A 23796-nucleotide genomic window follows, 5' to 3' on the forward strand; every position below is an offset into this window, starting at 1 on the left:
CACTTGCTCTAGTTCGCCCTCTCGCTTCCTGGCCACAAAAGTTTACAAACCACGAATTGGCAACTTGAAACGAACAGCTTTTTACTTGTAGTCCCAGCACCTACTCACTACTTGTAACTTCTGTGTGGGCGTGTGTGTGGTGTGTGTGCAAGTGCGTGTGTATGTGCATGCATGCATATACCTACTTTCATATGTATGTGAACGTCCACCGGACAGTAAAAGTACTATATGCGACGTGAACTCTATTGTGAATGATAATGGTGATTTCTGCCACGTTAGGGAATGACTGTTTTAAACTAGCGGGTAAAAACATTGGTGGCAAATAACGGTCGCCAGTACTACTACTGGAGGCTGTGCCTAGGTGGAGCAATAACAGATTTTCCTGAAATTTCAAGTCCCATAAGCTTTTAATGTTGGGTGGACATCATTTCTTACCCACATAATGCTCAGCCTTGATATGTTTTTTTCTCTTGCAGACTGGATCGGGCAAAACGTACACGATGGGTACAGGCTATGACCTGCACGTTAATCCTCACGAGCTGGGCATTATACCGCGAGCCGTGCAACACCTCTTCGATGGCATCGCTGCCTGCCAGCAAGAGGCACGAGACCAAGGCAAACCACCCCCAGACTTCAAGATCAATGTACAGTTTATGGAGGTGAGTATGATTATTCACGATGTGCATTCCATTGCACCCAAACTTATTTCAAAATGGCAACCCAACGACATGAGAAAAGAAAGACAGAGACAAAGAGCACTTTCTTAGTGTCATTGTGCTACCCTTTCGAAATAAGTACTATGAACCAGCTAGCCCAAACCGAAGTACTCCTCGAGCACCCAAACGGCCTGTGTCAATTTGTGCGCGTTCGAATGACAACACACTCCAGCTGATGTAGCCTTGTGACATTACACTGTTGAGCTCGTAGCCATGAAATAGGCAGTGGCTGCGTTTTAACTATGCAAATCAAACTCCAGGATCTAATTTTTCGTTGTACTAAATTCAAGATTGTTTTTTCGAGGGTGACACGGTGCTTTACAAGTTTTAATTTCTAATCTGTTTGGTTCAAACATGCCGATTTTATGTATAAATTAGACTTGAAATAAACGGAGCCTGAATGGGCAAAGACAATGTTCTGTTTAATGAGAGTTCAGTTTAATAGAAAGGGTTGCAGTATTCCGGTACAAAACCAATATTAGAAGCAGTTGTTCCATTTTTGTGGTAATTTCATTTATTTACATTTGCCAAGTATGCTGTATTCGTATTTTCCTATGTATGTGCAGTCTCTTAAAATATCGAAAATTGCAAGCGTCTTTTTTTGGGGGCAAGATTTTTATAAACTGAAAGAGTACAAAGTAGATCAGCGTGTTTCAATAACCTAGAATGAAAACTGTACAATAAAACAAGCACAAATGTTTCAAACCAGTCATGGATGTTTCAGGGACACCCTGTGGATTTTTAATGATCAGGGATTCCTCGCAGTGAGAGAAGGGGTCGAGGGCCAGTTCATAAATTAATATACAATGTGCAATATGTGTTTTTTTATTTCTCCCCAGAAAAGAATTGTCCGATCTCAATAGCCCTGACCCCTCCGGGAATATGAAAATTCTTTGGCTATGTAATAGCTTGCAAATAAGCTGTACAGCCTACTACCCCATTCAACTTGTTTACAGATAGCCATGTTTGCTTTTCAAATATGCAAGTCTCGAAAAAGTGTGCAAAAAGAACTGTAACAGAAGCTTTACAGCAATCTTGTTTAGGGAGAAACATAAGTTGGCTCTGCCGCAATGTTAGGTGGTTATGATGCGAAGCATACCAAAAATAAGGAACTGTTGTCGTATGACAGTGTGCTCCGAGAAAATTTTTCTTGTCTTTGTTATCTTGAGGATGGGTTTCACAGACTGCCCAAAATTGTGTTGTGGACTCTCATTTCAGGACAGTTGTTCTAGTCCATTTAAACAAAAGTTTTTCCATGTTTGATATAATAAAATTAGTCACTGCCAAGCTTGGTTACTTCTCACGAATTCAAAGAATCGCGCATACCCATGGCCACCCTTCAATGACTTAATACGTGTCTTTTTCCTTGCAGCTTTACAATGAAGAGATCTTCGATCTCTTGAGCCCTGGCAAAGATATGCATGAACCAGTAAGTGATGCACTGGTGTAGTGCCAACAAATTCAGTTGTCCTACATTGAAGTCCTAATTTTTCCACTTCCTCATTGCTGTTCCACCAGGGGAGGAAATCTGTGAAGATTCACGAAGACTCTAAGGGAGAGATATATACTGTTGGTGTTACTGCCAAAGCTGTACAAAATGCAGAACAGGTGAACGATTTTCATTCTCTACTTTTCGGTTTCTACGTATTTTCTGCACTTGTTGTGCACATTCCGTTTCGAAACTTAGAACTGGAATGTGTTCTTCAGGTTGTTGCATGTGCAACGACACGAGTGGGTTGCATGTGTAGCCTTTTGCTTGTTCTCGTTCTCCTGTACTTGGACGCGTAAGGTTTCTTATGAACCGGCACACACTCTTCTACCTGTTCATTGTCACCTTTTGCTTTACTCCCAAAACACTGGTGCATCAGAAATCTTGACGACACAATATAGCGAACTCTGATATAATGAAATATCGATTATAAGGAAGTAAATGGAAAGTCTTGCCATAGATGTAGGGTTAGAAGTATACCCTTATAACGAAATTTTGATATAACAAACTTATTTTTGTATAAGTTGCAACTTTGTTGTATTGAGGTTTGAGTGTAACTCTATTGGCGAGACAATGAGTACACGGAGCAAAATAGAGACAGAAAGATTCTAGAAGAAAAGAGGCAAGATCCATACCCACGTACCCTTGATTTGAAGGAGTGTTAACCACTCTGCTATCAAGGCATGCTGGCAGAGCATAGCCATGTGCAGTATATTTGAATGACAGGGGGGGGGGGGGGGTAAGCGAGGACGAGGACTGTTGAGAGGGTGGGTAGGGAAACGAGGCAAGAGAGTAAAGCATAGCATAGAAATAGAAAACTAAAGGCAGAAAGAAATAAATAAAAATACGACATATCACACTTCCTTTGGGAATCGACGTTATGTGGAGGGAAGGTGGCAGTGTTGCAATTTTTTTTTATTGAGCAGCATGTTATGAAATGACGCTAAGTGTATGTGTAAATGTTGCACGCACAGACATGTTGGACAGTCGCAGATGATTATATAACCAGTAGTATGCACTCGCGCAACGGTGCCAACAAGAACATGAGTATATTAGTAGCACCAGGAGCGGTAAGCGGATATGAAGCGCTGGTGCTCGCGAGGATATTAGCCCTCAATACTGCTACATAAACAAACTTTGGCACTTGGCACGTAACTAAAATTGATGATAATACGACGTGGCGGCTGTATCATAGGTGTACATTACGGTCTATTTGAAAAGTAGTTCCGAAAGCGGCATGGCACAGTGGTGAAATACTTAATTGCCATGCAAAATGCTGGGGTTTAATTCCTACTTGGACCCTGACATTTGTTTTCATGCTTCATGTCAATGTTGCTGACGTCAGCTTTTCTTTAATAGTCCCATGTTAAAATTAACCATGTGCTTGTAGTCACTTGTTAGGTACTGTCAATCACCCGTGGCACATACCCGCCTACCAGTGGCACATATTGGCCCGCGGGTTTGTGCCACTGTCTGGCAGAAAGTGTTTGACAACGTATGCAGTGGGATTGTGACACTATTCATGTCATGGTTCACGCCAAGTTATTCACAGACACACGGACAGACACATGCAGACGCAGAGAGAGAGACACACTGACAGAAACCGATGGAGAGAGAAAGATATAGATAAAAAAAGAGATATATGTATAAATAGATATAAACATATAGATAGATATATAGAGATATAAATAATAGAACTAGCAGAACAGCAACAGCCAGGACTACCTGAAGCCCATCAGCTCCATTGTCTTTTTTGCGTTGTGCCTTCAGTCCAGTCTATTTTGTACAGTGCGTGTTCTGGTGGCCTGCCTGGTGCTGTGTTTCGTGTTTTCAGCCTTTTTTCGTGATGGCTAGTCATACACTAATGTTCGGCTGTACATTTACTAATTAATTATGTGGGCACACAGTGCCTATGGAGTTGTAGTGTCAGCTGTGTTGCTGACTGTTGGACTGCGATACTTCATTTCCTTTTGCGTCACTTGTACAAGACTATCACAATTTTGGAGAAGGATCTTGGGAGTAATTCGTACCCGCAACATTTCGTGCAAATCTTCGGAAGTATTGTTGCAAAGGAAGAGCTGTGTATTCACATCAACTGCTTTATGTGCAGGTCATGAAGTGCCTTGAATCAGGGGCTCTCTCGCGAACGACTGCCAGCACCCAGATGAATGTGCAGTCATCTAGGTCACATGCCATCTTTACACTGCACATCAAGCAGCAGAGGGTGGTCCAGCTAAATGTAAGTGTGTCTTTGTAAAGTGGTTAGCTGCTGGTATATGCAATGTGGGCTTTCACAGTGTCTGTGCAACACGTTAACCAGTAAATTTAGAGGGGATGGTCCCGTGTGATCAGATTTGGGTGCACGTTAAAGAACCCCAGGTAGTCAAAATTTCCTGAGCCCTCCACTATGGCGTCTCTCATAATCATATGGTGGATTGTAGTTTTGGGATGTTAAACCCCTCATATCAATCAGAGGGGATCGTCACTCACATTGTATCAATGCCTCTACATTTAAAATTGAACAATGATTCAGACCTAAAATTTGTAAATAATTGTTGGTGTGAAAACTTTTGTTTCATTTTTTTTACTCTGCCAATTACTGCCATCTTACTGCTAATACCATTCTGGAAAATGTTCCTCTCTCTGTATTTGCCATGTGTTTTAATGTCCAATGGCATTTTGTATATACCTCATGGGACCACTTGTTTCGTCAGGTTGCACTTTCTGGATATTCGAGTCTGATGATGCATCTCTTTATCCGCAGTTGGAAGATGGCAATGCGGAGGACCAGGAGGAGAACAATGCCCTTTCAAAGGTCAACGGGGAAGGTTCGTCGATGAGCGAATTCGAAACGCTCACAGCAAAGTTCCATTTCGTCGATCTGGCTGGCTCAGAACGACTCAAACGCACCGGTGCCACTGGGGATAGGGCTAAGGAAGGAATCTCCATTAACTGTGGCCTTGTAAGTTTCACCTCTTTCTTCTCATGTGTTCATGTTTAGCCAGGTGTCAGTGTTGTCATTGTGAGGGCTCGACTGTCAGCCCACACTTTATGCAAGCATTTGTTTTTTTAGTGAACCCTTCAAACTTGAACTGATTTTGTCATGGATCAAGCTGTTCTTGTCGTGGCTACAGCTTCTTATGCTTTGTTTGCTTGAGATGAGCAGCTTTCATTAACTGCAGATGCCTTCGCTTTGTAGTTTGAGCACTTGAATGTAATTTTAATTTCTTATTTACTTTATCCCTGTCTGCTTAAATCATTACACTGTAGCCTACTGTGTGTTTAGGGAAAGCTTCAGAGATTGTACACTTTTGATTATTTTGGTGACCATTGAGGGTAAACTTAGGTTATTTCTATTGCAGCTTATTATTGCACCATAACTTGAATTCAGTCAACAAAAGAAAAAAACATAGATATTTCATAAGGACTGCACAAAGTTTGTGTATTTGGGCCAAATTCCCACTGCAGCATTCTTGGATCCATGAAAAGCCCAGTCTCGTATAGCTCGCACATCTATAGAACAGCCACTATGCACAATTTTAATCTAATAGCAGCACATCTATAGAACAGCCACTATGCACAATTTTAATCTAATAGCAGCACATATTTCTGAACATGAAAAACTACTGCTTACCGGCAGAAGGTTGGAACTCGTAATACTTGGCTGCATGCAGCGTGATGAAAAATCTTTAGAGTAGTATATGCTTTAAATCAACCATCAGGCATACATGTTCTCTTAAGATGCTATCTCAAAGCTGATAAGCTATGTTTAAAGACCAGTAGTTGTCTAAATTATCAAAGTTGTGGGTGCAGCTATTCTACAATCAAATTTGGCAGTCTTTCTTCATTGCAATCGTTTTTCCAGCTTGCTCTTGGAAATGTCATCTCTGCCTTGGGTGACGTGTCTAGGAAAGTGCTTCACGTCCCGTACAGAGACTCCAAGTTGACGAGGCTACTACAGGATTCGCTGGGAGGGAACAGGTTCGTTTTGTGCACCCCATCCCGCTTTCGACAGGCACTGCATGCCTTGGGCAGCTGTGGCATAACCTGCAGGCGCAAGAGTTCGCTATACCAACAAGAGGATTGAAATAGTAGTGCCAAGTTTTCGATACTTCTATCACACCGAAACAAAGCTATGTGGCAGTGAATGCAGACAATGCATGTTCAAGAGATCTTTCAGTAATGGACATTGCTGGTATGTCAGTGGCTTTATTTGTTTCACCACTTGGTGTTCGAGCCCTTCGCACTAAGTTTGTACCTTAGTATAACAAACTCAAATATAGAAATATTAGTTTTAACAAAGTAAATGAAAAATAGCCTTGCAATAGACAGTGTAAAGAATATACATTTATGATGAATTTTTGGATATAACAAACTTATTTTTGTGCAAAATTCTTTTTTATTATAATAAGGTTTGAGTGTATAACAAACACAGATATGATGAAATATTGTTTAACCAAGTAAATTAAAAATAGTCTTGCATTAGATAGTGTTAGAAATAATCCTTAAAGCAAATTTTCGGATTCAACACTCATTTTTCTGTAAGATGCAACTTTGTTATAAAAAGGGTTTAAGTGTATTGTCGCCAGTTGATCCATGTCAAACATGCCTTGTACGATATTGATGGCACAATTTAATTTCAGCCGTACCCTGATGATTGCCTGCGTCTCTCCTTGTGATCGAGACTTCATGGAGACTCTCAACACCTTAAAATATGCGAATCGGGCCAAGAACATCAAGAACCGAATCACAGTGAACCAAGACAAGTCAAGCCAGACAATCACAGCCCTCCGAATGGAGATCCAGGCGTTGAAATTGGAGCTGATGGAATATAAGCAGGTGAAAGCAGCAAACTGGCTTAGGTCTGGAAAAATGTGACACCACCTACAGGCCTTTGTTTTTTTTTTCTTTTAATAATTGTTCATTTATGTAACTATCATCTCAGTGTGATCTCATTCAGATAGAATTTTAACAAATGCGACAAATATGTCATATTGCCAGGATTATAAACTGAAATGGGCATGGACCACTGCCAAGTAAGCATGCATGTACGAAAATACCCAAATTGAAAAACTGACATTATGCGATTGACTTGACTGTCAAATATCACCTCGATTATTTTCAAGTGCAAATGGTAGTCTTTAAAATGTTGGTGTCTGGTTCGTGTTAAACAAGCAGAAGTAGTAGTGAAGTGCAGTCTTGTTATTATGTTCAAGATGCAAAAGTTTAGGTTACAATAATGCTTTGAGTCATTTGGATGGTAATCCTATTTAAGTGAGTTTATTGAAATTTTCTACAACTTCTATTCCTCCATCTAGCTTGATCTTGTGATCGTCTTGTGGCACTCCGGATATAGAAATTATGTACAAAATTTTGGTGACTGCATCTCGGATTAAGTGCCAAAATATCCCTGCTAAGTTATAATCGACATAATTGTGTCTTCAGTTATCAAAAGCTTGCCTTATTTATGTATGAGGTGGTGATTTTTGTTTTTTTGTACCATCCAGTCAATGACCGTATGTAGATTAGTGTAAAGATCACAATAGCATTTATACACAGATTACTTATTTATTTATTTATTTATTTATTTATTTATTTATTTATTCATTTACAATACCTCAAAGGCCCCAATGAAGGGGTTTTACATGAAGGGTGGGCTATTACAATGGGTTTAAGGGGTAGATGCTTGATTGCTGCTTTGAAGTTGGTGATACCGGAGAGGCCATTCCAATCTTGTCCACGGAGTGAATGAGGATGAGTGGGGCGAAGTGTCTGTCAGGCTGCCTGTGCTTCCATCCCCTTGCTTCCGACCATCCTCCCGGCCTTCCTTTCTAGTCTGTCCGTGCTTCCATCTAGTGAACACTCCAAGTACTGCCATCTCCCATCTCCATCCCCTGTGGCACATACCCGCTCTAGAGCAGGTATGTGCCACCGGTGGCTTTATACTACTTACATACATTGGAGGATGTACAGACCCACTTCTTAAGGAGCTTCGCCCTTAAAAGAATGAAAGGTGCGCAGCGGTGTGAGCACTTGGCGGGTACACAGTTTTCCCGTGGTTGGTGCGGACCATGGGCGCTGGCTTGACGGCGGGACTATGAAGTGATGCATGATGTGTTTTAGAACTTAAAAATGGGCACAGAGGAGCTATACAGCGGCGCGATGAAATTATAGTGAGGTTAGCACGAGATTATACACTTGACTGATATGAAGAATGACACATTTATCAGTGTTGAATGCTGTTGTGACCTTTCCGCTGATCTGGATGTCATAGTTAAGTTTCAGTGTCTTTCGCAGAGTGCACCATAGCCATAAATAACTCATCGTAGCAGTCTACCTACCTGGGCTGATTTAGTGTCCTGTGCTGCCTTCATTTGCAGGGCAAGCGGTTGGTCGGAGAAGATGGTACGGAGCAGGTCAACGACATGTTCTACGAGAACACAATGCTCCAGACCGAGAATAACAACTTCCGAACTCGCATCAAGGCCCTCCAAGAAACTGTGGAGCGACTCACTGTCAAGAACACGGAGCTCCTGGCTGAGCTAGCAACTGTGGCGTGGGTTGGCCGCGGGGACTCGGACAACGGAGAAGGAGTCAAGAACCTCATCCAGGGGTACCTGAAGGAGGTTGAAGAATTGAGGTACACTTCACATTCAGAAGAAACGAAAATTGGTCACTTTTTTTAAGCCAGAGCAAATGTAGGTGGCATGTGTGGCCAAAAGAATCCAAATGTTCTAGATTAAAATGAGCTACAAGGCTTTCAACCTGGTTAATATTAATTGTATGCTTGTTCAATTCATGACTGAAGCTTCACTTCTAGAAATTTAATCTAACATAAATGCATCTATCACTTTTGCAGAAACCTTTGCTCAAGACATTTCAGTAGGAGTTGTTACTTTTACCTTTAGCAGTTCTTTACATGTACACAACTAATGTTGTTATTATGTATTAATGTTTTGTATTTATTTTATTGCCATGTATCACTATTCTGTGCACACACACATGTGTAGTCTACATGTGGGCCAGTAATAAGTACTGTAATTACTCATTGCCCCGTGTGTTCTATTACCCCAAACTTCTGCCTGATGTATATATAGTGTGTGAGAGACTCTAATCAACATAGTAATTATTACAGTATAGTACTGCAATTGTTACTATTACTCTTTCTGTCATTGTAGAGTTGTTTTGGTTGCTTTGAACTCTGGGATTAACGCATGCTGCTGTGCCGAACCAACTTCTAACGTTTCAGCATTTCGAAAGCTGGCAACAATTGTGATCGCAGTTAACTGATGGTAGCATATAAATGCAGTTGTGGTACGTATTGCTTTTGTGCACAGGTCCAAGCTCATGGAGTCGGAGGAGGTGTGTGCACAGCTTCGAAAGCAGGTTCAGAGGTACCAGGCACGCACCAGCATGAGTCCCAACTCCACAGTGGCAGTGAGTGGCGTCTACGACATCAGCTGCAGCGTCGAGGAGACCAGCGTAGATGATGTACTTGCAGAGGCAAAGCGCGATATAGAGAATCTCAAGCGCAAGACGAAGCACTTGTCATCCAAAGCGAACAAGTACGTGTTGTAACCTTTTTGAAATGCTGCAATCAAATTCAACTCTAAATATTTGCAGGGCTTTTTTGGAGAATACCAAAATGCTTGATTGTTTGCCAAAGGTTGTGCGCATGAAGCTTACTACAAAGTTTCCCTCTACATTTTCTTCCAAGACTGATATCACCTAAAATACGGCAAACAAAACTGTGCCCTGAATTTTTGTCCACTTGGCATCAATATTGCTTGCTGTTCTTGTTTAACAAACATTGCTTCGTATATGCAAAGCACCATGTTTGCTTTCCTTTAAAACATGCCTCATCGATTGTTGTTGCTTGAAGCACTATGAAGGCGCAGTCAAGTCTTATCTCTTGCCCCGTTTTCATCAGCGCATTCATTTTTACTGCATTGACTGCATTGCTGTTTTCGGTTTCTATACTTAGATGTTTGCACCATGCTTGTAGACATTCGCAGGCTTGAATAAGCGAAATGTCCTTGGTGAAAGTAAAGGCATGGAATGTTCAGCTCGCGGCACTGTGGAACCATAGTACACTCGTAGCATACTTAGAGCCATGCAGTTCACACTAGTAAATCTTGTGTAGATTTAAATTTTAAATTATGACACTATTTATTTTGAGAACATTTCCTATGTCTTACTGGCGTCTAGAGAACTTGTTTAGCATAGTTCTTTTTCAATCAGTTTTCAGTTTATTCTAGTTTTTTTTTGTACAGGCAAAAAAAACTGAGGATGGCAAGAAAAAAGCAGTCATTAACGACTGCTTGACGAGCCTCGCCACCCCTACATGTCAGCATATGCAACAACACTGTGCAATTTTTTAAGAAAATCAATTGTCACTATTTAGAGGAAACAAAAACAGCGCGAATAATTGCAGGCATTCGAAACATTTGTTCACGACCAATATGTACACATCGGAAACAGTTGTTCGTACAAGCATATCATGAAATACAAGGCGAAGTAAAAACGGATACACTGGCTAAAGTCGCAGTTGAAAGTTTAAAAACATTAAAAGCAAGAAACAAGACGCTTCGGCTTCACTACCGAAACTTTGTTTACAGGCGGGCTTCCGGCTTCATACATACTTCATACATACATCCTTCATACTTTTCTTAGGAAGCAATGACAGTCAATTTATACAAAAATGTATTCACACCTTATGTTACAAAGTTATTGCTAAGTGCAGTAAATGACATGCGGGTCACGGCTTCATACAATAGCCTGTTGAGATAGGTTGGAAGTATGTGCGCTAGCATACTGTAGCCATAATTTGTTTATCCGTAATTTATAATTAGTGAATTTGTTTATGCAGAGAGGACGAGGACGGCGAAAAAAAGTCTGATGCTGACGAGGACACCGCTGAGAACAGTGGGAACGAAAGCTCAGACTCCGAAGCAGAGGAACTGGAGGAAGATGGTAAGACTGGAACAGCATTGTTTCAAGGAGTCATGAAGAGAGCCAAAGTGATGTGTTTTGTCTCTCTGTCTGAATGTGTATGTGTGCGCATGTGTGTAGGTTTATGTTTAGTGTGTGTAGCTAGGGGGACATCAACTATAAGTCTTTGCTTTCTGAAGTTGTGGCATAGTCTTGCAAACTGCTTGAAGGCACCCTGAAATGGTTTTGGCACTTTGGTACAAACACATTGGGCTGGTAGACCAAGTCTCAAGAGTTATTTAGAGACCGATTTGAGCTCTCTTTGTTACAACTTGTTGCAACACTTCAAAGCCGGCAATCGGTGTAGATCGTTGCGACTCGGCCAAACACTTTCAATCGCCCATTTATAGAGAGATACGCTCAGAGTGCTTGACCAGGCCAGAATACGTCAGCAGCCACGTCACCATGGCTGCTGATCTGTTTGGCTGTTATGAGCTTTAGAATGCGTGGAAGTAAGATTGGCTACTAGGGTGGCGGCACCTGTCGGAGCAGATACGAACCACTCCACGATCTTCGTTTCTGCCGTGCTGCCGGATGCACTATGTGATGGCCTCCGAGACTGCATGCAACGTGTCGGCGTGTGATCTCGGTCTAGACTGGTGAAAGCTCAAAATGTTGAGTGAGCTCATGAGAGCATTGTGATCGCAAGGGTTGCCAGCACGCCTCGCGAGTTGAGGGGGCCAGGCAGAGGCGAGGAGGAGGGTATGATATAATTGTCCGTAAGCGGCCTTGGTACATGGTGTGTCACTAAATATGTGGTGCAAATGGTTTGATGACGCTCTAGCCTAAACGCTCACAAAACTTGAAGAAACCGTTCCAGGGTCCCTTCAATATAACTACTCACTTAAGGACTGAACGTCAACAGTAGTCTGTGTAAGAGCCCAAACAGGGTTTACATTATATGCACACATCAAACACCAACACTGAATTCATAATTGTTTTCTCTTTCGTTGTCATTACTGAATATCTGGGATTGGGGGTGTCACACTTTGCATGAACACAATATTTAATGAAAAAGTTGAACACTTGAAGGTCATCAGCGAACCTGGATTAAACGCTCACACTCATGAGATCAGGAGAAGTCTGAATTTAGGTTTTTTTCAAGGTTACAACAAAGGTATGAAAGCTCACTAACATTCACCTTCAGCACCTTGTGATAGGATATTTAAGGAGATGTTTCTGTGGTTCAGTATAATAAACAAATTTATATCTCCAAGGTCAACTGCATGTTAACAGTAAAAAATCTGTGTACCAACTAGGTCTGTTCACTTTTTTTCTTAGTACGTAGTGAAAACACGACTTCTTGTGTACAAACTTTTCAAATGATGTCTCGTCTTGATTATCTCGCTTTGTGCAGAAACAATCGGCAAGGACCTGGCCACACTCACTACCGAGATCTCTTTCAAGCAGAAGCTGATTGATGAACTGGAACAGAGTCAGCGCAGGCTACAAACAATGCGCATGCAGTACGAAAGCAAGCTCATGCAGTTGCAGCAGAAGATACGAGAGACAGAGATGGAGAGGGATCGCATTCTTTCCAACATGAGTGAGTTTGCGATGAATTGAACTTAAGTGGAGAACCTCTGCAAACTTCACCTTTTTTACCTAGCCCTTCCCACAAACAAGCTCGTCGTCTATACCTTTTCTCATGACCTCTATTGTGGACTAACTGAGGCCATTGTAGAAAAATTTTATATGACGTACCATGGAAATCGTTGTTACCCTTCAGTCAATGCAATTTAAAAACGAATGGCGGCATGAAAGCTAGCATCCTGAAGTAGTTGTATAGGTCTTTCAGGGCACAGCTCATAAGCACCAGTACTTGCATTCAGAGTCGGCGAGCCTAGTCCCTTACCATAACCAGGTGGACGAGCTCAGGGAAACTCTTCGCATGCTGCGTACGTCAATCTGAGCCCGGAACACAGTCAAGTCGAAGGACTTTTTACATTGCCACCAGATGACCGTGCCCTCTGTGCATCTCGCGGGAGTCGGCAAATGCATTCAACCTTTCAATGATCAGACATACTACGTACTAGTACTAATGTGCAGTTGCACATCGTGACCACCTTATTATTGTTGCTGTGTTGTTCTCAAAATCAATAAAGCAACATTTAACGATTACATTCATCATTCACTCTGCTCTAAGCCTTCCTTTATCAATGACTTGTAAAAGGACATTTTTTTAAGCAAGAGCATTGGTTTGCTTCAATAGTTCATGAGAAGCAAAGTTTGAGCGCAGCCCCATCTATTCATCGGGAAGTATCGTCAGCAGCTGTTTCCATACTTACTCGCATAATAGGCGCACCCCCAGTTTAGTCGCGAGAAATCATTTTTTATTTCTGGGCATAATAGGTGCACCCTAAACTTGGCTGGGCTCAGTAGTTCAGTACTAGTAGCACTGCCATTCAATGCCCTTTTACAATAACTGAAGCGAGGAAAAAGAAAATAAACAATGACCTCTGCAGCGCTGCACCAGCTCCACAGGCTCGCCGAGTGAGGAAGAAGGGCGGTAGCCTGGGCATCAAAGTAATCTTTGCACCAATGCGCGGGCGTCGCTCCGGCCGCTAGCCGGCTGGGCGCGCTTTGTATGGAATGCGTGATCGCGTCCTCGTCAAGTTTGCATTGAGTTTCCCATAGAAAAAATTTAAAAGCTTTTCGGCTTTCCGACGTGAGCTTTCTCCTTTGCTGCCACTACGCCGACTTGCACAAGCTCGACAGCTTGTTTTGACTGTAGCGCAGATATTCGCTGGCAATATATACGTTATCAGCGGTTTATGCTGTAGTCAAAAATATAATTTTCGGAAATTTTATCCCGCATAATAAGCACACCCCAAACTTTGCCCCGGGTTTTCCAGAAAAAAAAGTGCACCTATTATGCGAGTAAATGCAGTATATTTTCCTCTAATGGCACAAATAATGCTGATGCTCTGGTACAACATGCACAGTTTATGAAAACCACATCATTTTATCTTACATGTTACAAATTAACAAAAAATGTTCTTCCCATATTCAATGTTTCTCTGCTGCATCATCCTAACGCTGTCGATTTCAATTTGCCTACTATCTTGTTTTCAGCAAACTTGTGGCTTTGCATTTTGTTTATACCCCAGGCTCTGCTGGTGCATCGAAGGACACAGACGAGAAAGTTCGCAAGATCAAGACTGACTTTGAGCGCAAACTCAACCATCTTCAAGGCGAGCTGAAGAAGATGCAGTCAGCCAAACGGGAACACGCCAAGCTGATGAGAAACCAGAGCGAGTACGAGCGTCAGGTCCGCAAACTAAAGCAAGAAGTGGCAGACATGAAAAAAAACAAGGTCTGTGCCAGTTGTTCAGCGTTCATAGTACTTCTTTGAATCTATGTCATGCATGCATAGTTAAATAAACTCTAAAATAAACAATGCATTGGTTTAGACTAATTTCTAAAAAACCTGCTTCTTTTAGTGTGTTCAGGTTCTAGACACAAAGACTGTTAGCAACATTAGGTGAAGAACATGCAGCAATATTTTAGAAGCTTCGTGATTGTTTGAGCTCTCTCTGTTCATTACACACAAAGCACAAACAGTTAAGAGATTAGGCAGGCACCAGCAACGATGCTTGAATGTTTGAGGGCTACTGTATAAAAAACTTTGTTGCACCGCAGTGATCAGATTGTAGGCTGCCAATGCTCAGTTCGCCACTGTTGCTGTGGTCAAGAGTGTGAGTTCCTAGGGCGCAGTTTCGGCCAAATAGTTTCACCTTGGAACACGCTGGCTGCCGCTTTCATCAGCATCATGACCATGTGACAATATGTTTATTATTAAAGAGGAAACTAAAGGCACAAGCTTCATACTAATGGTACATTGAAACGGAGAAACCTGATTGTCTGTTTGACATCCAAGATTTGCCCCCCTTTTTTTGCTTTTGGTCTTGTTGGCTGAACAAAATGCCCAGAATCTTTCTGTATTCTTTTCCAATGAATATGAATTGTCTTCTTTGTGAGCCAGAAGATTAGGTTGGCTCAAGTTCATTTCATTCATCGCTGATAACACGATAACTATTGGTTCGAACTGTTAGTTTTGGCCATTGCCACATTAACTGAGGACATATCTATATATTTGTATAGCCCTTCTATTTCTTCTACATTCATATGCATCATTCATATTGCTATGGGAAAGACAATTGCCAAGGGCAATATGATTTGCCTTTTCTCATCCCATCTCTGATAGCTATATGGTGTTTTATGTGCTGAGATGGTTGATCTGCCTTCACAGGTGGCCTTGGTGACTAAAATGAAAGAGGAGAGCCGGCGGCATCAGGAGACTGAGAAACGGCGCAACAGGCAGATCGCGCAGATGCTCAAGGAGAGCCGCCAACAGGAGAACCGCATCCGTTCTCTCGAGGCCCAGAACCGGACCAAGGAGACAGTCCTGAAGCGGCGTCATGAGGAGATGGCTGTTCTGCGCAGACAGGCACGACCCATGTCACAGCGTGTTGCCGGGCGCGTTCCCCAACAGAATCCAGGTGGGGTAATTGGATGCACAGTTGGCACCTCGGACATCACATTTTGTGCAGCTTGTAGGGGCCTTGCAATACTTCTTCAGCATGGCTTGAAAAGCTTCTGATAGGAGAGTCCTGCGAACGTGCGAACGAAGTATTCCAGCACTGCACTCAACAGAAAGGTTACATTCGCGTTTCAAAGACTGCTACAAATTGCTCTTTCTTTTTCTGTAAGTTATGTCATCGTCTAGTTTGACTACATCAGGGTGAAGGATACGAGCATTGAATGATTCGATAACTGCAAGAGCATGCTCAAAGTTGACGCATGCCACGAGAATGCAGCCTGTCTGGACTTTGCTACCAGAGTTTCTTACCCCTTTGTTATCAACACTCTGTGTACCTTCCAACGCACTCATCGGCACAAAAGTGTGCAACGGACCCTGTAACATCGCTTATACATACGTGCAAAATCTTCGCAGCTATTGATTCACGGGGCAGTAAACTCCACTAGCAACATAGTTAAACCTCGTTAGCTCCGAGTAGTAAAAACATATAAGATGGTTCTTTTGAAATGTTTGGTTTTTGTAAACAGCTGAGCTAACCCTATGAAACCTAAAACATCTGCTATGAACCTACGTGGCTCACTAAAAATTGCATGCGTAGTACCAGTACTCTCATTTGATTTCACCTGCCAAGACATAACTTCCTTTCACCTCAGCTGCACGGAAAGGACTGTTCTCTCCAAAAGCAGCCAAGCAGAGATGGCAGACACTTGAAAAGAACGTAAGTATCTCGCGTAGCATTACGGAACACGGGTATAAATTAATCATTTTGTTTCTTCATCCAGATCGACAAACTGGTCTTGACCAAGCAGAGTGTCTACACTTTGGAGAAGGACATGGAGCGATCTCTCTTGGTGAGCTTTACGATATAAATTACCTCTCCACGTTCCCCCTATGTTTAATAAATTTGGAATCTTGCTTGTGTGTTGAAGAAACAGCAAGGGAGCATAAATTCTCTGCACAGTCGTTCGGTTGTTACATTGTAGTGGCTTAAATTTCTTTGTGGTGATCGTGCTGTCAAAAGCTCGGAAGGGTAGTTTTAACAATAACAATGTGCACTTTACCGGGAAAGAAAAGCAATGGCTGACTACGTACATTCAACTACGTGCCAAGATGTTTTGAAATATATGTAGTGCATGTTTTGAATTTTGTAGTCTTGACATTGCAACAGTACAAGCATACAGCACCTTATAATACAGCACTTAATTACCCAATTTTCTTGTTAAGTTTGTTTCTTGCTGACATTAGTTATAAATTAAGCCAGTCTGTTTTATATTTTTAGGAGCGTGAGAAACTGACACGCTACCTGGAAAAAATGATGCGGAAGCGAGAAAGAGCGCTTCAAGCTGGGAAGGTAAGCTTGAATTTTGTTTCATTGGGCAAATGTTCTGAGAACAGAGTTTCTTGTATTCAGGTACAACTAGAAGCAGCTTGGAAGCTTAGTGCTTTTATTACTGAAACACTTTGCTGTGGCAGCCATGTTGCAATTTTTCTTGTACTGCAGAGCTTGAAATCTTAACAGTAGTGTTTCGGCAAGGGCAAAAGCATTCTTGTGTTAGATGAATGCTAAAACCCTCAAGTCTCTCATTTTGGCATACCCTACAAACTAACTATGCCAGGACTGCTTTGATTCATAGCTCTACGAATTGAAAAGTTTTGCGTGTGAAGCAAATATTTCCCAGCACAATTGGAAAGAAAAAGTTTCAAAATGTCTCTAAGCACCAGAGGTGTGCAAATAGCAAAATTTTGGTTGTGAAGTGAATTCGTATTGAAGTGTGAGTGTCAATAGATCATTTTTAGAATATTTCTCAAATATTTTTCAAATACTTCAAAGTGAAATTGTAGAGAAATAATTGGAAAGGATTTCTAAGTTTGCTTGGTTGATGTAGCATTGGCAGGATGTGGTGTCTCATAGTTGTCTTGTGAATGAGGTAATGCAGGAGCCGAATAGTATTTATGTACATGATTTTGTGCAGCGAAAGTGTTTCCGAAGACACTTTACACGTGATGGACAAAGACGCTATTTCCTCAGCTTCTTCCCCTCTTTCAGCTTGTTCAACACACCAGCCTAACTGGTTTGTTGGACAAGAAAGGGAGCGCTCCCTTCGAGTGTGAAGTTTCAGATCTGCCTCATGGACATCAGTATAAATGAACATCTGAAATTCCGGATGCTGAAAATATTTGGCGTTCAATTTTTTAGACTTCCTGCTGAATTTCAGGTTGTAAACAGCGTTAATTGAGCGTTCACCTCCATGTTAGAACCAGAATTCTCTTTAATCATTAGCAGTCCTAGCAAAGCTTGAAAGGCAGCTTTGCCACAATACAAAAATGGGCTGGGGCAAACCATATTGAAAATTTGAAGGGGCCACTGTTACTTTGTTGTTGACTGTTTATGTGTTTGGGATGTCTTTGAAGTGGGTAGCAAACACTATTAAAAAAATATTTGAAATTTAAAATATTTGCACATTCCTACTGAGCACATTCTTGCGAGAAACGATCAATTGCAAGCCGCAAACACTGTCAAAGAATGGATTTATTCTTGAAAGTGGATGCGCCTTTCATATGACGAAAAATTTAAAAAGTGAATTTTCAAAAATGTTTTTTGTTTCTGCAGCCATTTCTCGGAGTCCAAAATATCGTCGCTAAAATTTTGTATAGGTGTGGCGAGAAAGTTGTGCTTGCCATGGTGGCGAAAATTGTTGGGGAAATCGTGACAGTTTCTGGTTTGCCACCGTTGCTAGGCCCTACTCCACTTTTTGGGCCGGTGTACTAGATGAATCTGAACTTTGCAGACAAGGACATCGTGCTAGCAGACATGCAAAAGCAAAGCCACAGTGTGGTTCGTTGCAAGCAACAAATCTTGTCACCCGTTTGCTCCTTGCATGGGGGCATTTTACACACAGGCAGTAGACTTCCCCAGCCAAACTTACAGCGCAGTGACAGCTTGTAGCTCTGGTAGATGGAGCTAGCAATTTTGCACATTGGCACTCCAAAATGCAAGACCAACCACATTGCATGCAAAATATTGTCATAGTATTTATTTTCCGAGATCTCAAGTACTTCTACTGTTTGCCCACCCCGAATGTTTTGTCGCCCGGAGAGGGCTTTGTGCACAATCATGTGGAATGCAACACCCTCTTGCAAAAAGTGTTGCGCATTCGCTGCCTTGGCTACAAGCGTAGCTGGCTAACACTGCCAGTGATCACGCGTGCACAAATACTTGATCAAGTAGACGGGGAAGCACCTTCCATTGTAGCTGAATTGGGAGCACATAAGATGTGTAAATTGGTTGTGGTTTCTGGTCTTGCAAATGGAAAGGGCAAATGTTTTTTTGTCTACATTCATTCCTTTCGATTTACATCGCTACACTAGAGATCAAGACAACAATTTCTCCTATGTGTTTCCTGGCCTATTTGTCTGTTGGATTCGCTTAGTTGCTAACAAAGAACTGCGAATATTTTTATGCTCATCAAATCGTAGTTAGCTAAGCTCTTTGGTTCTCAGGGCTTTGTTTTTCGAAATTCGTCTTATGCGTGTCTTGGATAACTGCTCTAAGCATGTGAGAATGGCACTGCCAATTTGATGTCCCTCATATTGAGGCATTCCCACTTCCTTTGGAAAGACATTTTGTGCTGAAGATTTTACTGTGCGCAGGACATCCGGGACTTGGACGACCAGATCGAGAGCATGAGGGCGAATCTGGATTACCTGAACGAGAACATCCGGGAATGTCAGGCTAACATCCTCCAAGTGGAGGAGACCAAAGATGACACAGACTGCCTAGAACTGGAGGCTATTCTCGAAGGCATAGTGGACACGCAGGGTCGCTACCTGCTCGACAAGCTGCTGCACATGGCGATAAACCAGGTGAACTGCAACTTACTTCGCACACTCGCATTGATAGTGCAAACGGCTTGTTGCCATTCTGTTGTAGCACATAGCCCCAAAGGCTTGGAAGTAACACAAACCAAGTTCTTCACCATGTGTGCAACACATTGTTAAAACTCCGTAAAATCTTATGTTCAATCGCAGGACTGTCTTGTGGTGATCGCACAGTTAATTGGGCTAGTTAATTCTGCATGTCGACTATCTGGATGCGCTTTAAAGATGCGGACAGGGTATAGACTGGACAGATATCCTATCATATTCTGCACCCATAGTCAATACGTTGGACTAATAGCAGCAAAATCGATTTTGGAATGCGCATATTCATGTGTGACCATAGCTTCATATTCATTATTTCAGAAAAAGTTAGTTTTTGAATGCTCAGTGATTTGTAACACACATGCCCTGTGTCATGTATCTGATTGTGTATATTAAATGCTTCCTTTTCTTTTTTTGAAATTAACAAGTTGAAATTTGCACTGTGTGTGTCTAGTCTCTTTCCTGTCTGCTTGTGGTGACCGTTAGATTGCTTCTTAATTGGAGCTGTTGGGACAAGTTGACCGCTTCAGCTGTTGAAAAAGACGTTAGTTCGATTCCTCATCACGGTGGTCGTATTTGATAAACTTGGAATATGAAAAAAAGTATAACTGTACCGTGCCACATGTGCACAATAGCCCTATATGCAAAATCGTTCAAAATTGACCCTCTGTAAAGTTGGTAGCTCTAACTGACCTTCATCCTGACAGACACAATATGGAAAAATTATGATGTGTTGTGTGCATCTACTAATCATTCAGTATCCATTTTCTGAAACCTGTGAATCATACTTGAGTGACTTGCACTGTCCCTTCCACCTTCCAGAGTCTGCAGGCAGCGCAGAGCAAAAGCCAGGTCCAGGAGCTGGAAGCCAGACTGGAACAGGTGGAGGCTAGCAACGCCATGCACCAGAACCTTCTGCAGCACACCATGAACCAGATGCAACTGGAGCCCTTGGCACCGCCCAGCTGGTCAGAAGAGCCAGGTGTGTAGGCACTTCTCGGATGCTGCGAGCCTGGTTTTGCTGATGCGCTTCTCGCAGTAGAAAGGAGATAGTTGTAGGTTTCTTTGCCTTGGCGGAGTTATCAAGACTTATCTCTACTTTTCATTAATGCCACTCGCCAGTTTTAGGCATTGTAAGCAAGCGTGGCACATAGACTGCTTGGTGATAATATGGCTGCTAAGTATAACATTCCTGAGTTTTACAAAAACAGACAAACTTGAAAAGTGTAGCCTCATGGAAAGTGTCCTCTCATGGATGTTGAGCTTACAATGGAAGGTCGCACACACACATCACATGCCTACATCACAGGCAGTCCTTGGAATATCCACAGCTAATGCCAATCCACATGCACATACACGTTGAGTCTGTGAAATGTCACGCGGCTTCAGGTTTTTTTTTATTTTTTTCACCCAATGCGGACTACATGCCGCTGCTGCCAAGTATATCAAAAAGCAAAATGGAAAGAGCAAGCAAAAAAGCACAGGTTTCACTTAGTGTGATATGCTCACTCTCCAATGGCGCTTATTCAGAGTGTGCAAGAGAGCTTCACAGCTTATGTATGCAAGTCCACTCTGTCTGCTGTTGGCGTTCTGTCTGCTTTGGCAGTGAAGCTGTGCTCAAGGACATGTGGCAACATCACAGAGTAACTTTTGAACTTTTTCAATAGCAAGAGCTTACTTGAAGATTACAGTCCAACTTCGTTATAACAAAGTGACATCTTATGCGAAAATAAGTTTGTTATATCTGGACATTCATTATAATTGTTTATTCCTAACACAAAATCTATAGCAAGACTATTTTTAATTTAATTTGTTATAACCGATATTTTGTTATATATGGGCTCATTATATCTAGGTTATGATTGTGCTTTCATATTAGTCTCCTGCCACTGATAATCAAAGTTGCTATGGGGGCCTGGTGAGAAAGGCCTTAATGTTTCACTCTTGTGGCCTTCTGCTTCCTCGATTAGTTACAACCAAGGTGTATCCAAAAGCAACATTAGAAACCATTGTGTAAACTAGTGGGATCAAGTATTAGTGATCCTTACACATATGCTTCATGCCACATGTGTATGTGTGTTGCACTATCAGTAATAATTCAAAATAAACAGGCTCTTCCTTCCTGCATATTGCATTTATGTTTAGTATGTTCGCAGTATCAACCTGAAAAAAAATTTCATAGGAATGCAATGTGACAGTGCAGCAGATATTATGTTCCTTCTTTTTCTTTGATTCAAGCTTGCAGTACGTGAACACATATCTCATGAATTGCTCTATGCATTTGTAGAAGCTAAAGTATTCTAGAAAGCAAAGGTTGTTAGGTTTTAGTGTACAGAAATATTCATTGCACGGTTGGCACATGTGTTTCTAGCATTTTCTATTGAAAAAAAATTTTTTTTCATTGCCCTGCCGCGGTGGTCTAGTGGCTAAGGTACTCGGCTGCTGACCCGCAGGTCGCGGGTTCGATTCCCGGCTGCGGCGGCTGCATTTCCGATGGAGGCGGAAATGTTGTAGGCCCGTGTACTCAGATTTGGGTGCACGTTAAAGAACCCCAGGTGGTCAAAATTTCCGGAGCCCTCCACTACGGCGTCTCTCATAATCAAATGGTGGTTTTGGGACGTTAAACCCCACAAACCAATCATCAAATTTTTCCTTTAACAGCTCAGTCTGGCATGGTGTTTCTAGATATCATAGTTGCTAGGCTGGTTTCTTTATGAGTGGGCTTGTGTTAGTTTTATAAGGGGTGTGCTAAAAATTCTGAGCAAGGCAGAGACAGAAAGCAGTATTAAGGTCTTGCATCTAGCAAGTTACTAAGCTGAGATTTCTAACACAGTCTTCCTCGTATTTCACTTTGGACTTGTTTGTTGGCAAGCTTGACCTATTACACTTGATAGCTTTATCAAACATCAAGATATGTGATGCCATTTCACAGCTATGTCACGGGAAAATGGAAATAATGTGTGTAGGGCATGTGCATGTATGCAGGAAAGCGAGAGATTCCTTGCAGGTCTTGGCTAATAATCACATTTCTTTTCTGTTTTTCCCAGAGAGTGCACCCAGCACAAGGTCATCGTCGCCAACTGACATGTAAGTGTGTAGGCCGCTTTTCTGCGAGCCATACAAGTTTGTAAGTGAAAGAGATACCTTTTTTTTTATTAAGAATCAAAATCGTGCATGTTCATGTCAAGCTTCATGATCATTGTGGAAGTAACAAATTAGGTCTAACTAAGGAAATCTAAATATGAGTGTTGCCGACATTAACATGTACGGATGGCATTCTTGTTTAGCAAAGGTAATAGCAACCATACAAGGGACAGACATGAACCGTTTCGCGTTATCCATGTCCCATGTGCTTTTGTTGATAGTGAATCCTTTGTTGATAGTGAATCGCCGAATGACCTTCTCTTCTAAGGCATTCTTGTGTTGTATGCAATGTTGTAAATTTCTGTTATCTTTTGCTCAACTGTCATCTGGCCGATTCAGTTGTGATAAATGAGTTCTTGAATCATAACTGGGTTTCTTCAATCTACTGCTGACTTCTCTATTTAATAAAATTTTTCCAGCAGTTCATAGTGTACCTCTGTAGTCGTACAGTCTGCTTATTCATTCACTCTGTTTGAATTGTTTAAAACACTCAAATTTGCGAATCGTACTTTTAAAGCTCGGGGTGTTCTGTACAAGCTGTGAATCGTTCTTGAAGAAATGTGCATACTTAAAAGAAAAAAATGGCTTCATAGATGCCTAGTTCATAGATGCCTTCAGCCTAGTATTGATGCCTTCAGCCTAGTCTTTGTATTGGAATGAAGTTATCGTCCTTTATGGGCAACACTTTAACAATTTCCATTATTCATACAAATAACTAACAAAGGTTTTTTTTTTTTTTTTTCATTTTCTTCTCTGACAACAGGTCAACGTCAGATGCTCAATCGCAATGCACGACAGCCACATTTGCTAGGAGTAAAGTGAGTAGAATGTTTCATTAAGCTTATTAATACCATTGTACCATTTTAATAGGTATTGGATGTAAAAATAACTGTCCAAGCGAAGTACCCATACATTGAGAAAACACTGTCTTCAAGTCTTGTAATGTGGCTTTGACGATTATTTATCCTACACTTCTGGTATGCAACAATGCA

General features: G+C 41.7%; 1 protein-coding gene across 6 annotated transcripts in view; it reads left to right on the top strand.

The window, feature by feature from the left end:
* The window catches only part of Klp31E (kinesin-like protein 31E), a 96616-nt gene that overhangs the window by 53859 nt on the left and 18961 nt on the right, over positions 1–23796 (top strand). For all 6 annotated transcript variants that reach the window (XM_037432324.2, XM_037432326.2, XM_075875048.1 and 3 more), the window contains exons 4-23: positions 477–659; positions 2089–2145; positions 2235–2324; positions 4316–4444; positions 4970–5167; positions 6071–6186; positions 6849–7044; positions 8586–8845; positions 9543–9770; positions 11075–11178; positions 12554–12742; positions 14307–14512; positions 15449–15698; positions 16393–16457; positions 16522–16590; positions 17019–17090; positions 19391–19603; positions 20483–20642; positions 22708–22747; positions 23568–23622. In XM_037432324.2, coding sequence (XP_037288221.2) covers positions 477–659; positions 2089–2145; positions 2235–2324; positions 4316–4444; positions 4970–5167; positions 6071–6186; positions 6849–7044; positions 8586–8845; positions 9543–9770; positions 11075–11178; positions 12554–12742; positions 14307–14512; positions 15449–15698; positions 16393–16457; positions 16522–16590; positions 17019–17090; positions 19391–19603; positions 20483–20642; positions 22708–22747; positions 23568–23622 — 2880 coding nt within the window. The remainder of the gene's footprint in view (positions 1–476; positions 660–2088; positions 2146–2234; positions 2325–4315; positions 4445–4969; positions 5168–6070; positions 6187–6848; positions 7045–8585; positions 8846–9542; positions 9771–11074; positions 11179–12553; positions 12743–14306; positions 14513–15448; positions 15699–16392; positions 16458–16521; positions 16591–17018; positions 17091–19390; positions 19604–20482; positions 20643–22707; positions 22748–23567; positions 23623–23796) is intronic.

This window comes from Rhipicephalus microplus, chromosome 10, assembly GCF_043290135.1.
Source record: "Rhipicephalus microplus isolate Deutch F79 chromosome 10, USDA_Rmic, whole genome shotgun sequence".
NCBI lineage: Eukaryota > Metazoa > Arthropoda > Arachnida > Ixodida > Ixodidae > Rhipicephalus > Rhipicephalus microplus.